This window comes from Phacochoerus africanus, chromosome 5 (genome assembly GCF_016906955.1).
Source record: "Phacochoerus africanus isolate WHEZ1 chromosome 5, ROS_Pafr_v1, whole genome shotgun sequence".
NCBI lineage: Eukaryota > Metazoa > Chordata > Mammalia > Artiodactyla > Suidae > Phacochoerus > Phacochoerus africanus.
This window is the reverse complement of record NC_062548.1, coordinates 32,975,905-32,991,010: the sequence shown is the minus strand read 5'-3', so window position 1 is coordinate 32,991,010 and position 15,106 is coordinate 32,975,905. Positions and strand designations below refer to the sequence as shown.

General features: G+C 43.9%; 1 protein-coding gene across 2 annotated transcripts in view; it reads right to left on the bottom strand.

The window, feature by feature from the left end:
• The window catches only part of PDXDC1 (pyridoxal dependent decarboxylase domain containing 1), a 68,143-nt gene extending 53,484 nt beyond the window's left edge, over positions 1-14,659 (bottom strand). The window contains exon 1 of one of the 2 annotated variants that reach the window (XM_047780449.1): positions 14,442-14,659. In XM_047780449.1, the coding sequence (XP_047636405.1) occupies positions 14,442-14,462 (21 nt within the window). In that variant the 5' untranslated portion in view covers positions 14,463-14,659. The remainder of the gene's footprint in view (positions 1-14,441) is intronic. The other variant, XM_047780450.1, reaches the window with a different exon arrangement.
• Positions 14,660-15,106: the final 447 nt, after the last annotated feature.

Below are 15,106 nucleotides of genomic sequence, written 5' to 3'. Positions count from 1 at the left end.
GCAACAGTTTATACAGCATACATGTGCAACGTGTGTAATACATTTAGTACTGCATTACCTCCTCAAAAAAATCGAATCCATGGATTTCCCACCTGTGTTCTTCTGAGCCTAAAGACCTGCAGGGAGAACTCTGGGAAGAAGGGGTTGGGTAACCAGTTGGAGCTTCTAGCTCTCTGTCCCCCTTAGGTCAGTTCTGTTTTTGATAAGAGGGTTTTGAGTAAAGTTCCATTTGTAAAAAGTTTCATTAAAAAGGAAAAAAAAAGCATAGCATGAAAACCTCTGATTCTGATCTCACATTTTAGAGGTAAGGAAGACAGGTAACGTGACTTGCCTGAGCTCACGGAGCTAAAATGCCAGAGAGGTGCCAAGACCCTGGGTTCCTAATTCCTGTTTCTGCCTGTATTACATCACAATGATTCTACAAGGGATTAGAAAATAATCATGCAGCCACAACCAATCTGGTTTTTTTTTATAGTTTTTTTTTTTTTTTTGTCTTTTTGCCATTTCTTGGGCTGCTCCCGCGGCATATGGAGGTTCCCAGGCTAGGGGTCTCATTAGAGCTGTAGCCACTGGCCTACGCCAGAGCCACAGCAACATGGGATCCAAGCCGCGTCTGCAACCCACACCACAGCTCACGGCAACGCCGGATCGTTAACCCACTGAGCAAGGGCTGGGACCGAACCTGCAACCTCATGGTTCCTAGTTGGATTCGTTAACCACTGCGCCACGACGAACTCCCAATCTGATTTTTACAGTAGAAAAAATTATTACGCTTTTTACAGACGATAGAAAAATCATGTGTTTCTAATAAAAATCACAATTTAAAATGCAGCCACAAGATGGGGTAGAGAACAATCTGAAAAGGTCTCCACGCTCTCCACTCACAATTCTGAGTAGGAGAAGGAACAGATAAAGGCCAAGAGAAGTGATCCTGCTTCTCAGTCTGCTAGGCATGGTCCTTAGCACCCTCAGCTCCTGTGACACTCCAACCTCTGATCATCCGGCCTAATGAAAAGATAAACAATTTGCTTGGTCGATCACATCTCCTTGTTTCATGCTTCTAACATCTGCAATGTTGGAAGTGTCTAAAATGTCTTGTGCCTATTATCTTTCTCTAACTATCTATTAAATCATAATGCAGTACTTCCAAGAAACCTCTGTGGATAAAACCACTCTCACTTTTTCACATTCCCCTCTAGTGATGTCAATACCATTTTTTCTAAATAAAAAAATCTGGACTCATTACCTGACAAAAATGACTTTATGGGGATAAAAGGACGGAAGGCTTGAAACTGGGGCTATTCTAATATGCATCTGCCATTTATCCTCATAATTCCTTATAACCTCTACTGTGAATTGGTTTTAGATGACCTTTCCAGTAGAGATATTCTCCCTAATTAGACCTCTTGAAGGCAGCCATTCAGATTCCTACTAATTCTGACTTATAGATTCAAGAGTCTCAAGTCAGCTTGCTTCTTGGATCGTCATATTACCTCTGAAACCCCTTAGGAAGGCATATGGCGTACTGGCTATCAACATCCTGGCTCTAAGTGCAACACTGCTAATTTCTCCTATAATATTGGAATCGAATTTTCAGTTAATTAAGAATAGACAAAGTATGGAGTTCCCGTCGTGGTGCAGTGGTTAACGAATCTGACTAAGAACCATGAGGTTGCGGGTTCGGTCCCTGCCCTTGCTCAGTGGGTTAACGATCCGGCGTTGCTGTGAGCTGTGGAGTAGGTTGCAGACGCGGCTCGGATCCCGCGTTGCTGTGGCTCTGGTGTAGGCCGGCGGCTATGGCTGATTCGACCCCTAGCCTGGGAACTTCCATATGCCGCGGGAGCGGCCCAAGAAATGGCAAAAAGACAAACAAAAACAAAAACAAAAACAAACAAACAAAAAGAATAGACAAAATAATTGACTTAATTTAGAAGACACTTCATATGACAATACTTATTTTTAATCACTGGATCACATGTGACAAGACGCGTACACTGGAGGGAGGCAGGAGGGAAGTGCAGCTTCAAATTCTCCCATCTGAGCCTCCCTCTACAGGGCACATACTCACTGAGTGGAAAGGCTGACATTTAAATTGTTCTGGCTCCTACTCTCTTCTAGGGAATGAAGAGGGGCACTGGGGGCAGGGTATAGCAGGCGAGTAGGAAAAATAGCATGTTTAGTTAAATATGAATAAATTACGGAGTTCCCGCTGGGGCGAAATGGGATTGGGAGGGTCTCTATAGCACTGGGACACAGGCTCAATCCTGGCCTGGCTTAGTCGGGCATTGCCGCAGCTGCAGTGTAAGCAACTGCAGGATCTGATCCCTGGCCTGGGAATCCTATTATGCCACAGGGTGGCCAAAAAAGAAAAAAATTTAGGGCTGCACCCGTGGCACAGGGAGGTTCCGAGGCTAGGGGTTGAATAGCAGCTGTAGCCACTGGCCTACAACACAGCTCACAGCAACGCCAGATCCTTAACCCACTGATCGAGGTCAGGGGTCGAACTAGAGTCCTCATGGATACTAGTCAGATTAATTTCCACTGAGCCAGGATAGAAACTCCAAAAAAAATTTTTTTTTAATATAAATATAAGCTTCCAAGGCTGCAGACCCTCTCATGCTTGTGTTAATGGGATAACCCAACACATAAAATGTTATCCAGGTGCAGGATATGAAGCCATAAATCAAGGAAGGTGCTTAAGAAAAAATTATTTGCTAATTGGTTCCTTAAAACTAAAAACCATTGGAGTTCCCGTCGTGGCGCAGCAGAAACAAATCTGACTAGGAACCATGGGGTTGCGGGTTCAATCCCTGGCCTCGCTCAGTGGGTTAAGGATCCGGCGTTGCTGTGAGCTGTGGTGTAGGTCTCGGATGAGGCTCGGATCTGGTGTTGCTGTGGCTGGGAGTAGGCCGGCAGCTGTACATCCGATTAGACCCCTAGCCTGGGAACCTCCATATGCCTCGGGTGTGGCCCTAGAAAGACAAAAACAAAAGAAAACAAACTAAAAACCACGACTCCATAAGCTCCTACTGCAGGCAGCCACTACTCTCTTGTTCACATTTCATATCCTCAGTACCTGTCACAGTGCCAGACAAAGTAACTTGGTGATGAATATTAATAATAAATGTTAATAAACGACAGCAGGGCAACAGCCACACGCAAACCAAAATGAAGAATTAAGTTGAATAAAGATGTCCATTACTCAGTGTTTACAAGGAGACTGTCTTACAATATTGAGGAAGAAAAAAAAGCAGTACTCTATGCCAGGTTCCCAGTCCCAACCAGGATCTGCCAGAGTAAAAGGGTTCACTAAGATTCATGACCCTTAGTAATTACTAACACTTACTGAGTTGCTTACTCTATTCCAGGCTTCTATTCCAGGCTTTGCAGGCATTACTTCCTAACTAACCCAATGGCACGGAGTTAGTATGCTTTAGAGGCAGAATTTAAGTCTGTACAACTCTAGAAGCAGTGCTCTTAACCACTAGGCAATACTGCTCAATTTGATCAAATGAGTAAATAAAGCAACTCACGTTTTGAAAAAGGGCTTGTCTCAAAAGCCATAATTAGAGCTAAAGTCTTCTGTTAAAGATAACACTTGTCAGATTGATGTTTTCACCTAGATAAGAAGCTAGGGTATCAGAAGATTCTCCCTATGAGTAAAATTTCTATTTTATAACAGCCTCAACTAGAGGACCACAAACTTATCACCCAAACCAGGCCTTTTTAAGAGTGCAAGGCAGCACTTATTAATAATTAAGCCAGGACAATAGGGATTCACTGGGACAGTCCTGGGCAAACCAGGATGTACAGTTACCCCAGCCCTCATGACAATATTTACCTCGTATCTTAAACCATTATTCCACCTAGCGAAGGCCATGCAAATGTTTGCAGTGGTGGCTGATTAGGAGTTATAAGGTAAAACAAAAGACATATAACTTGAAAGGAGCGCACCGAGGTGCAGGTGCTCCACCCGTCTCCCGGCTCAAGTGCACAGTGTTGCTAAAAGAGCCTTCTTTTCCTATCTATAAACATATATGAACACACCTTCCCTCATTTAAATCTTGAGTACTGTGATCTGACTAAAAATCTGGGGCCAGCCAGAAACAATTCCTAAAGAAGGTCCTTTTACTAACAAAAAAAGTCAACTGATCCCAACCATCTCTACTGAAGCCAGCTGGTATTTAGTCTGTTTCCCTTCCAACGCTCTTCCTATTGTTCTTGAGCAGCCAACTCAGGTGGAATACGAATGTGGTGGGTTTTCTTGTTTTGTCTTTCTGTCTTTCTAGGGCCGAACCCGCTGCACATGGAGGTTCCCAGGCTAGGGGTCCATTCGGAGCTGTAGCTGCCGGCCTACACCACAGCCTCTGTAACACCAGATCCAAGCCGCATCTGTGACCTACACCACAGCTCACAGCAACGCCGGATCCTTAACCCACCAAGCAAGGGCAGGGGTCAAACCCGAAACTTCTTGGTTCCTAGTCAGATTCGTTTCCGCTGTGCCATGACAGGAACGCCCTGAATGGTTAAGAGGCTTTTTTAGGAAAGGGAGCTTTAGTCAATTCAGACTGCTGAGCTGGACTCCTAGGGCCTCCTTTCACCCTGGACCCCTCAGCCCCCGGAGGGTGTGGTAGAGCTCTCTTGTGACCAGCAGGTTAAGGAGCTGGTGTTGTCACTGCAGTGGCACAGGTTTGATCCCTGGCCCAGGAACTTCCACATGCTCTGGGTGTACTCCCCCTCCAAAAAGAAAAAGAAGAGGTTTGTAGTAATCACACTGTTTAAAAACAAACCCTAAAAGCAACAAAGCATTTATGGAGTGTGTCTACCCATAGGTTCAGTTTTCTAACTACAAAACACTACATACTTAGGACTAAAAATTCAGAAACCATTATCAGACTGTTGATAGACTACAAAATTACTTATTGTCTTTTGTCCTTTTAGTGCAGCACCCAGGGCACATGGAGGTTCCCAGGCTAGGGGTCAAATTGGAGCTAAGCTGTCCGCCTACACCAGAGCCACAGCAATGTGGGATCCGAGCTGTGTCTATGACCTACACCACAGCTCACAGCAACGCCAGATCCTCAACCCACTGAGCAAAGCCAGGGATCGAACCAGTGTCCTCATGGATACTAGTTGGGTTTATTAACCAATGAGCCACAACAGGAACGTCTAGACTGTTAATTTATAATTTATATTTCAGCTATCATTGATTCTGCTGTGTAATGAAGTGGCTTCAGTATTTTTGCCTGAATTATGTCTAACATAGATGCACGGTATGGCTCAATGCAATTTCAAAGCTCCTAAGGAGAACCATTTAATTGTTTATAAGTGTCACAGAACTAGACAGCTCACTTTGTAAAACAGGAACTCCCATTCATCTTTTTAGAAGCATTTTTTTCAACAGTCATTTTCATACTAGTTGATGCCCATCGCTTTCAGTCAGTGTGGGATACTCAAATATCCTGCCACTATCAGAAGAAATAGTAAATGGGTAATGTTAAAATATCATAAAAACTCTCAAAATTTAAATTTTGGAGGAAAAAGGTTGAAAGTCAAATGCAAGATAAAATAGTAAAAGAGGTCAGGAAGTAATTCTCAATTCTTCAAAAAAGCTAGTACGAAATTATAAATTTACTTGGAATAAGGCTACAGGGATTAACAAAAAAAATACTTACTTTTGCTTTTGGCTAGAATTGTATCAACTTAGTTATGAGACAGCACTGGTACTCTTACCCTTAAAACTTGAAATATATTTATCATTTTATTCTATTTTTTTAAATAATTTTTTTTATTTTCCCACTGTACAGCAAGGGGGTCAGGTTATCCTTACATGTATACATTACAATTACATTTTTTCCCCCACCCTTTCTTCTGTTGCAACATGAGTATCTAGACAAAGTTCTCAATGCTATTCAGCAGGATCATTTTATTCTATTTCCTTTTTTATTCTTTCTCTTTTTTTAACGTCTGCACCTGCACCATATGAAAGTTCAGACGCTGGGGGTCGAATTGGGAGCTACAGCTAGGGCCTATGCCACAGCCATGGCAATGCCAGATTGAAGCTGCATCTGCAACCTACGCCCCTGCTTGCAGCAATGCCTGATCCTTGACCCACGGAGTGAGACCAGGGATTGAACCCACATCCTCACAGACACTAAGTCCTTAGGAGCTTTGAAATTGCATTGAGCCATACTGTGCATCTATGTTAGACATAATTCAGGCAAAAATACTGGAGCCACTTCATTCAGTTCTTAACCCACTGAACCACAACAGGAACTCCTCTATTTCATTTTTTAAAAACTGCTGGTCATGAACCTGCTAAAACTGACTTGACATCTCATACACAGGATGCAACCTGCAGTTTGGGTGGGAGGGGGAAACTTGATTTTAATGGATGTTACTTAAAATTAACATCCAGTTATTAGTAATGATACATAATCATTTGTCAATAAATTAAGTTTATTAAATAAGAAATTGTACACAATAACCTTTAAAAAGTGGTAACTACAGGAGTTCCTGTGGTGGCGCAGTGGTTAAGGAATCCAACTAAGAACCATGAGGTTGCAGGTTCGACCCCTGGCCTTGCTCAGTGGGTTAACGATCCGGCGTGGCCGTGAGCTGTGGTGTGGGTCATAGACGCGGCTCGGATCCCATGTTGCTGTGGCTCTGGCATAGGCCAGTGGCTACAGCTCCGATTGGACCCTTAGCCTGGGAACCTCCATATGCCGCGGGAGCGGCCCAAGAAATGGCAAAAAGACAAAAAAAAAAAAAAGTGGAAACTACAGAAGAATAAAAATCTTAGGGCCTAAGCTGTGGGAACTAGAGCTGTACAATCACTTAAAATTTTCTCAGCTTTTGGAGTTCCCACTGTGGCGCAGCGGAAATGAATCCGACCAGGAACCATGAGGTTGTGGGTTCGATCCCTGGCCTTGCTCAGTGGGTTAGGGATCCGGCATTGCCATGAGCTGTGGTGTAGGTGGCAGACTCGGCTTGGATCCCACGTTGCTGTGGCTCTGGTGTGGGCCGGCAGCTACAGCTCCGATTAGACCCCAATCCTGGGAACCTCCATATGCCACGGGTGCGACCCTAAAAAGACAAAAAAAAACAAACAAACAAACTTCTTTTTCCTCAGCTTTCAAGATGCCCATTTTCTTCAGTCAAACCAGTCTACCAAAGTGTGACAAAAATATTATTTACTTTCATGTGAATTATGGGAAAAAAAATAGCTCAAACCCTGGATTCAGAAACATCACTGTTTAGCATAAATCTAAGTTTAAAAAAAGGGGGGTGAGGGTGGCTAGACTGTCGTGACAGAAAGCAGATGTGTGATCTGATGCAAAGGAGCACAAGGGAACTTCTCTGGAAGATGGAAATGAGCCATATCTCGATTATGCTGGTGGTTATATGACTATACACAACTGTCAAAACTCCAACTACATAATTAAAGTGGCTATTTTGCCCTATGTACGTTGTTCCTCACTTTTAAAAAGGAGGGTGAATTGATTTAAAGTCATTTAAAAGAAATATTAAGCAAATAAGAGTATGAGTGGTACCCTGATGTGACAAAATCCCCAAAGATGTTACATGCGTCACTGCTACCTGAGAAAGGAAGAGCTAAACCTTTAAAAAAAAGCAATGTCCAGAAAAGGGGGCATGTACAAGGTAATTTTAAAACATATAAATCACAACATTCATCAATAACAGAAATACACAGTACTGTAGTTTCGATAAACCTTTTTCAGGAGAGGAATGTTCCCGGGCTGGGGCTGGGATGGTTCAAGGACTATTGACGGAAGAAAAGGTGAAGCATGTGAGAACACCAGCTGATCATACCAGCCAGCACTTGGTGCTATCAAATGCCAGTTTCCAGTGTTTGCATGAGACGGATTTAAAAATCACCACCTTTCTTCAACTGATCAAAGTGATCAGATAAAGCTCTAAATTGATGTTTCTAACATTCCACAGACTCTTCTGCCTGCCCCGGCTTTCTAAGCGGGGTTAATCCTGGATCATGATAATCCCTCGAGTCTCCAAAAACCATATATTTTCCTTCCAGGTGAAAACATAAAGAATGCCTGCTGCCCAGCACTAAACAAGTACCCCCAATACTACACATCTCCGCAAAGCAACCAGAACAGCAGCAGCTGCTTTGGGAACACAGCTGTTCCTCCTGGGTCAACAATGAGAGAAAATGATAAGGATTCTCCAAAGTGATACAGCCTCTTGCGAACCTGACTCACTCACTGGAGTCTCCATTTCTACATTTGTAAATACCGTTGTCTAGTTCCAACGGAAAAGTATTTAATTAAGAATCCGGCACTTCCATCCCCCCTTGTCTTCTAAGAATTAGATACTCTTGGAAAATCTTATTTTTCACAGCCATGGGCTCTACGGTTGAGTGTGTGAGAACATGAAGACATTCTGTACTTATTGGCTCATTAAGCATAACATTTTAATCGAAGGGATATGCAAATAATGCATGCGGTGTTAGTATTTAACCTTACAAATTCCTCAAGAAAAAAGGCAGAAAAGAACATATAGGAAAAAGAAGGGGGTAAAATACACAAAAGAGCGGTGAAAACCTAGTAGCAATTACGAGGCAGTCAAGTTCGCAATACCAGCTCAAACCTGACGAGAACAGAAGTATGCAGAAGGAAAAAAAGGGGGCATTCAATTCACTTGCCTTAAGATACCTGCTGGGAATGCCGGGAATCCAAGACTAAATTTCAAAAACTGTGCTCCCAGAGACCACTGCTTGTGGAGAATCAATTCTCTTAGACATTTTATCATGAGTAAGTGCCTCCAAGAATGGAAAAATACCATAACAGGCTAGCTCTTTTTCTAAAAAGCTTACTAGTTTGTCTGGAATCACATACTTATCCTGGAACAAAAAGAAAACTGCTTAAAGCAAAGCATGCTATAGGCACTAGAAAAAGTAAGTCTTTCACTGAGATATGCTCCTTAAAGGAGGTATTTCCTAGGACTTGTTGGAGAGCAAATCAGAAAGATAAAGATATCCAGTACCCTTATCAATATCATCTCCAAAACTGAACTGGAATCATGTAGGTTGAATCTTGCCAACCCTATCTTCAAAATAATAAGAATTCTGAGGAAAGGAACCCATCCATTCCTGAAGCCTCTATGCATCTTCAAACCTTTACTGTGCATAACTTTAAACTGTGTGAAACTGCCAATATCCAGTTATTCCCAGTGGACAAAAACAGAAATTTCATACGGCTGCACCCAATAAAATGTCCAGTCTAATAAGCAATTCGGTCTCACTAGGTTCCTGAAATCCTTACTGCAGCAAAATGTTCAATGTCACTGAGGTGTATCTTCAAATCAAAGGCTTTAGTTTGCTGTTTCTGCTTTTCCACATACAGGAAAAAGATCTCAGAAAAGCTTACTTCACCCTCGGTCATTTGAAACCCAGCATGCCTTTTCCACAGAAGTAAAAAGCAGACAGGGCCCCAGGCTGCACTGCAAGGCCTAGCTAACCTTAAGGCAGCTAAACACTTAACATTTTCCACAAAGGGAAAAAAAAAAAAAAAAAAAAATCCAACCAACCAACAACTACTGCAAATAGTAACAGAAATTAAGCAAAAAAGTTAAACTCAAAATAATTTTATGCCCCTTGAATACTGCTTGGAGAGAATGGATTTAATTTATACTAGATAAATTTCTGAAAGGAATTGTTGGACATTTTCAAGGTGATTGGATGCATATTTTTTATATTTGATTTAACTTCAAAATATAAAAATGGCTTCTTTTCTCTTAAGTATGTCCTACCAGCAATAACATTACATACATGTTATAAAGTAAAAAGCTACATTATATATTTAAAACAAACTCTAGAAAAGCCATGATTCTGAACGAAATATTCAACCTCCTCGAATATTATAAAGAATCTCCTCCACATAATCTTTCCTGGTCACTCACTAGATGCCCTTTGTTTCTTAATTCCTGTGATTCTTTTTACCCGTCTTTGCTATACAAAGATCTGTCTAAACTTGTATGCCCCTCACTAGAATGCAACTTCCCCCCAAGCCAGGGATCATGTCTTACTCTCAGCACTGGGCTTTGACCATAGCTGGCTGGCAATAAAACTTGTAAGTCAAAACAGGTCTCTACTTTGGGTGAAAACAGATGACATTAAGCTCAAGCAACTGTTGTCTATAATTATAACTCATAATCCTATATATGGCGGCACACACACAGGACTGGGGGCCACCAATGACTGCTGCTAAGAATAGCTTCGATCTTGCATAAATTGAGAAACACCGACATCATACATTTTTAGGATGAGGAACTTATGCCACGTTTTCCCAGACACCCAGCATTTGATGATCATTTATTGCCCCAGCCACCATGCATCTGCATGCAAAACCCTCAATCATGATGATACAGGGATCAGCTTTAAATGAACAGTAAAATTACAGGCTATCATCTCCTCCCTGAAGACCTTCTAGTCTATGGAAACTGGTCATTTCAAGCTTGGCTAATGGGGGTTCTTTGCAAAAGCTTTTAAAGTAAAGAGCAGGAAAAGAAACTCTAGTGGTCCTTATGAGGAATGACCAGCAGTATTCCATCCATGCAGCTCCTAATAAACAGTAAGGTCATAACAGAGTTTTCCAAAACCAGGTCCAAGGAGTAGGGGGTACCTACCTCAGGATGAGTACAAGATCCAAAGATAGGATGGTTAGATCAGAAATGGAGTCACAGTTGCCTCTTTTAGAGACAAGAATTATATATACAATAAGTTAATTGGCCCGACTCTAAAGCACAGTCCATTAGAACTTTCTGTGGGGATAGAAATGTTCTATTATCTGAGCTGCCCAGTACTGTAGCCACAAACCACACTGTGACCGTTGAACACTTGAAATGTAGCTAGTTCACTGAGGAACTGAATTTTAAGTTTACTTAATTTTATTTTTTAAAATTTTGTTTGTTTTTGCTTTTTATGGCCGCTCCTGCAGCATATGGAATTTTCCAGGCTAGGAGTCAAATTGGAGCTGCAGCTGCCAACCTACACCACAGCCACAGTCACATAGGATCCAAGCCGCATCTGCGACCTACACCATAGCTCATGGCAAGGCTGGATCCTTAACCCACTGAGCAAGGCCAGGGATTGAACCCGTGTTTTCATGGATACTAGCCAGATTTGCTATCACTGAGCCACCACAGGCACTCCAAGTTTACTTAATTTTAATTAATTACATTTAATTTAAATAGCCAAATGTGGCAGGTGGACAGTGCGGCTCTAGATTCTCTAAGTCAGTGGTTTTCTACCTGAGGGGATCCCCTCACCCCCAGGGGACAACTGCTTCAACTGTAGACATTCTAGGTGGTCACACAGGTGTGTGTGTGAGAGTGTGTGTGTGTATGCACACACACTATAGTGGGTGGAGGCCAGGGATGCCGCTAAACATCCTATACTGCACAGGACAGCCTCCTACAATAGAGAATCATCCAGCCCAGTGTCAGCAGTGCCAAGATTGAGACATTTGCTCTAAGTTTACTCAAGGTTGGAGTTAAAGTAAATGCAAAATAAACTGCACTACACCTTGTCTAAACATAACACCCAGGAAGAATGAGATTTTCCAAGCAGCAAGAAAAGGTCTAGGCTGTTCTACAAGTTTAAAGCAGCAGGTTTTTACAAGTGTATGTAGGTGTGTTGAATAGCTTATTAAGATTTTCAGCATCAGAATTATTACTTCCTGTGGCACTTTTTAAAACTTGGAATATTAACATAAGTAAACACCATGAGACTTGTTCCTTGTGAGCTGGACATACAGTATGGGGGTGGGGTTCGCTGACGCTCTTACTCTTCCGGTTTGAATTTCTTGCCCCTTTAATTAACCTAGCTCTAGTTCCTGAGGACATCGCTAATTTCAAATGCCAAAAGAAAACTGATACATCGTGAAAGAAAAAAAATCAAGACAAGAAAATGGCTCTGTCATCGCAGGCCAGCAGGTCTACACATTATCTAAAGAAAAAGCAAGGGTACAAAATGATACGTGGACCAAAGGAAATGTACAGAGTGATTCTATTAAATGACAATAGTACACTACATTTTAGAGTGAGAGATTACTTGAAATTTTAGAGGTTGGGTATCAAATAACATTGTGGTTTCTGTAGCCAGTATAAATTATGCAAGGATCAGTTTAAATGGGATCATTCAGAACTGCTCACATTTATACAAGCAATGTAGAATTTAACCCAGAATAGTCTATTCCTGAAAAAAAAAAAAAAGGGATAATGAACACAATTCAATGTTTTACTTTGATTCAAACTATTTTTCAGAACACAAAATACTCAGCATTCATATTACACCAATGCTTTTTCTGCTCACCAAGAAAAACTGTTCATTACATGTAAAGTCCTCTATTTGCTTCAGAGAATATAAAAATAAAGACACAGTACTAGGTCTGGAAAACTTACATTCAGAATTTCTACACTGGCCTTAAGGCAGAAACTTCCAGCCCACACACTCTGAATTCCTAAAAGATCGTTGCAATTTTTGTAAATGCTCAGAGCTTATTAAGCACGCTGGAGTTTCAGGACCTCGTAAGATCTTCAGGAGAAGAGTTTAAGATCTTTTATTATCAATTAACATTTAGGGAGCAACCACTGCAATCTACTAATCAAATACCAGAAAAGTAATATTTAAAGTAGGATGCCAACCCACTCTGTTTTGCAGATTTGCCTATAATGAACTATTCTTGGAAGAAAGAGCACTCCAGTTTTGGGGGTTTCTGGCTTGACACAAAGCCCCTCCCATCTCCTCTATGAAACTGTTAAGGAAACAACACTGAGGGGACATTTCTAGCATCATTTTGTATCAAATGGCATTTGTATTCAACTACTGGTCCACACAGGATGTAGACCAAGGGTTCTCAGCCTCAGCACTACTGCTAATTCTCTGGTAGAGGGGCTCTCCTGTGCAATGTCAGATGTGAGCGGCATCACTGGCCTCTACCCACTGGGTGCCAGCAAATGTGTGACAACCTCCAGCTGTGACAACCAAATGTATCCAAAAGTTGGCATAAGGTTCGCTGGGGAACAAAACTGGCCAGTGCTTGACAGTCACTGATTTAGACTGAAACTCAAAGTACCAGAAGGTAGACACTGTGCTAATCAAAAGCCTGGAAAGCTTTTACTTCTAGCCAGAAAAACAGGTAATGTTCACCGCAGAGGCGGTGGAAGACAAGCATATTATCTTTGTCCTTTCTTGATTCCTTCCACCCGATTTATGAGAAACCATGGAGGTGGCGGCTACACATTGTGTGCACAGGAAGACATCTGGCTCAACTTGTACAATTACGCCCTTCAACTCTCCAGTGACAAGTGAACAAATCTACAGCAGCTGCTGCATGGGAAAAAAAATGACAAAATATGTTATTTCTGCCAGTTCAAACTTAAAGTACTCTTAAAACACTAGTGCTGCTTCTGAATTCTAACACATGAAAACCTGGGTCTGGACAAGCGGATTCCCAAGCTTAAACAGAAAAGGAGGAGTCTGAGGGAGGGCAGAAAGTCAGGCTCTGAAGGTAGGTTGTCTATGAAGAAATCCAAGCTTACTAGCCCTAAATCCAGGACAGCTAGAATTTATTTCACATGCCAGAGAAGTCAGCCAGGTACATCACGCTGCTGTTCCCCCAAGGGGAAACCAGAGGGAAGAAACGCTGCCACCAGTGAGTTTCCGACCGACAAAAGGGTCTCCCCTCGCCAAGGAAAGGGGGAGCCAGAAAGTTGTGGAGCAGCAGCAGGCTCAAAACGAAATGCACAATTTACAGAAAGAAGCCCCGCCCCTTTCTGGACCTCAGGGGGTCTTAACCAGTCTTCACAAACTACTGCATCAGAATCACGTGGGAAACTTGCAAAACCCAAAGATCCCGGTCCCGTCCCCTTGAGGTCTGGACCCCAGGGCTGAAAATCTGTTCTTTTTCCCCAAGGGCCTCAGGTGATTCCTAGGCACGCTGAAGATGGAAAACCACTGCTTTTACATCTCCCTTCCTAACGTGGAGACCACAGACAACCTACAGGTTTGCGGCTGGCTCCCAAACAACTGGGGCTTCATTCTAAGCGCTCTGGGGTCCCAAGCTGTTAGCTCCGTCATCCGAGAAGGCGAGTCGAGCTCAGGCAGGCCCGAAGGTCGGCCCCGCGGCCCCCGACTAGGCTCCGGGTCGCTCGCGGCCCCGCGCAGAACCAGGCCCAGCTTCGCCTGGTCCACAAGGACCCCAGAGACCCCTCGACCCCGTGACGTGACCAGGCCCCGGCCGCGAGCGCTGGGCCGGACGCCCTCGCGACCAGGCCTCCTCAGGCGGGCCCGTTAGCTCCCGACCCCCTCCCCAGTCACAAAGGCAGCTCACGACCGGGAAACAGTCGCCCCGGAGGCGGGGACCTCGGGACGCTGCGCCGCGTCCACCCCCGGTACGGACCTTCTCCAGGGGCGCGTCCATGGCTGAGGCGGCCGGCGGAGCCCGATGGAGGCCCGGCGGTCCCGGGCGCTACTTCCGCCTCCCGCGCCCCACCGCTGTTTCCACGCTGGCAGCGCTGACGTCCCCCCGCGCCCGAAGCCGGCGGGGCGGAGATGAGGAGGAGCTGCTTTGCTGCGCGGCGGGGAGGAGAATGCGGGTCTTGGGGGGGCGGGGCGGGGCGGGGGCGGGGCTCGCGGGGTGGGCGGGGCCCTCCAGGCTTCCGTACCTGGCCGTCACACCGCCCAGCCCAAATCTTCCCAGGTGAGAGGGGGAGGGTAAACGGTGGAGCTGTTCCAAACGCTTTTGGGAAGCTTGTCGCGGGCGTCAGGGTGAAGTTAATATTTACAAGTAGTCACTCATGTACTAAAATGCTGGAGATACTAGTAACGCACCTGTATTTCCAGGCCCAGACTTCCCAAGTTCTCCTTCAGGAATGGAACAGGCCATTACCACACAGGGGCGGGGCGAGCGAGCGGCCCCACGCACGCGCAGCACCCATGATTTCGTAGGCGCTCGGGAGTTAGCGGGGTTTCAAGTGTTCGACTCCCTCTAGAGTGACCGCTGCACTAAAAAGGTGCTGATCAGCGCTAAGGTATTTGTCTCAGACCTTACCGCAGAATTTTAGA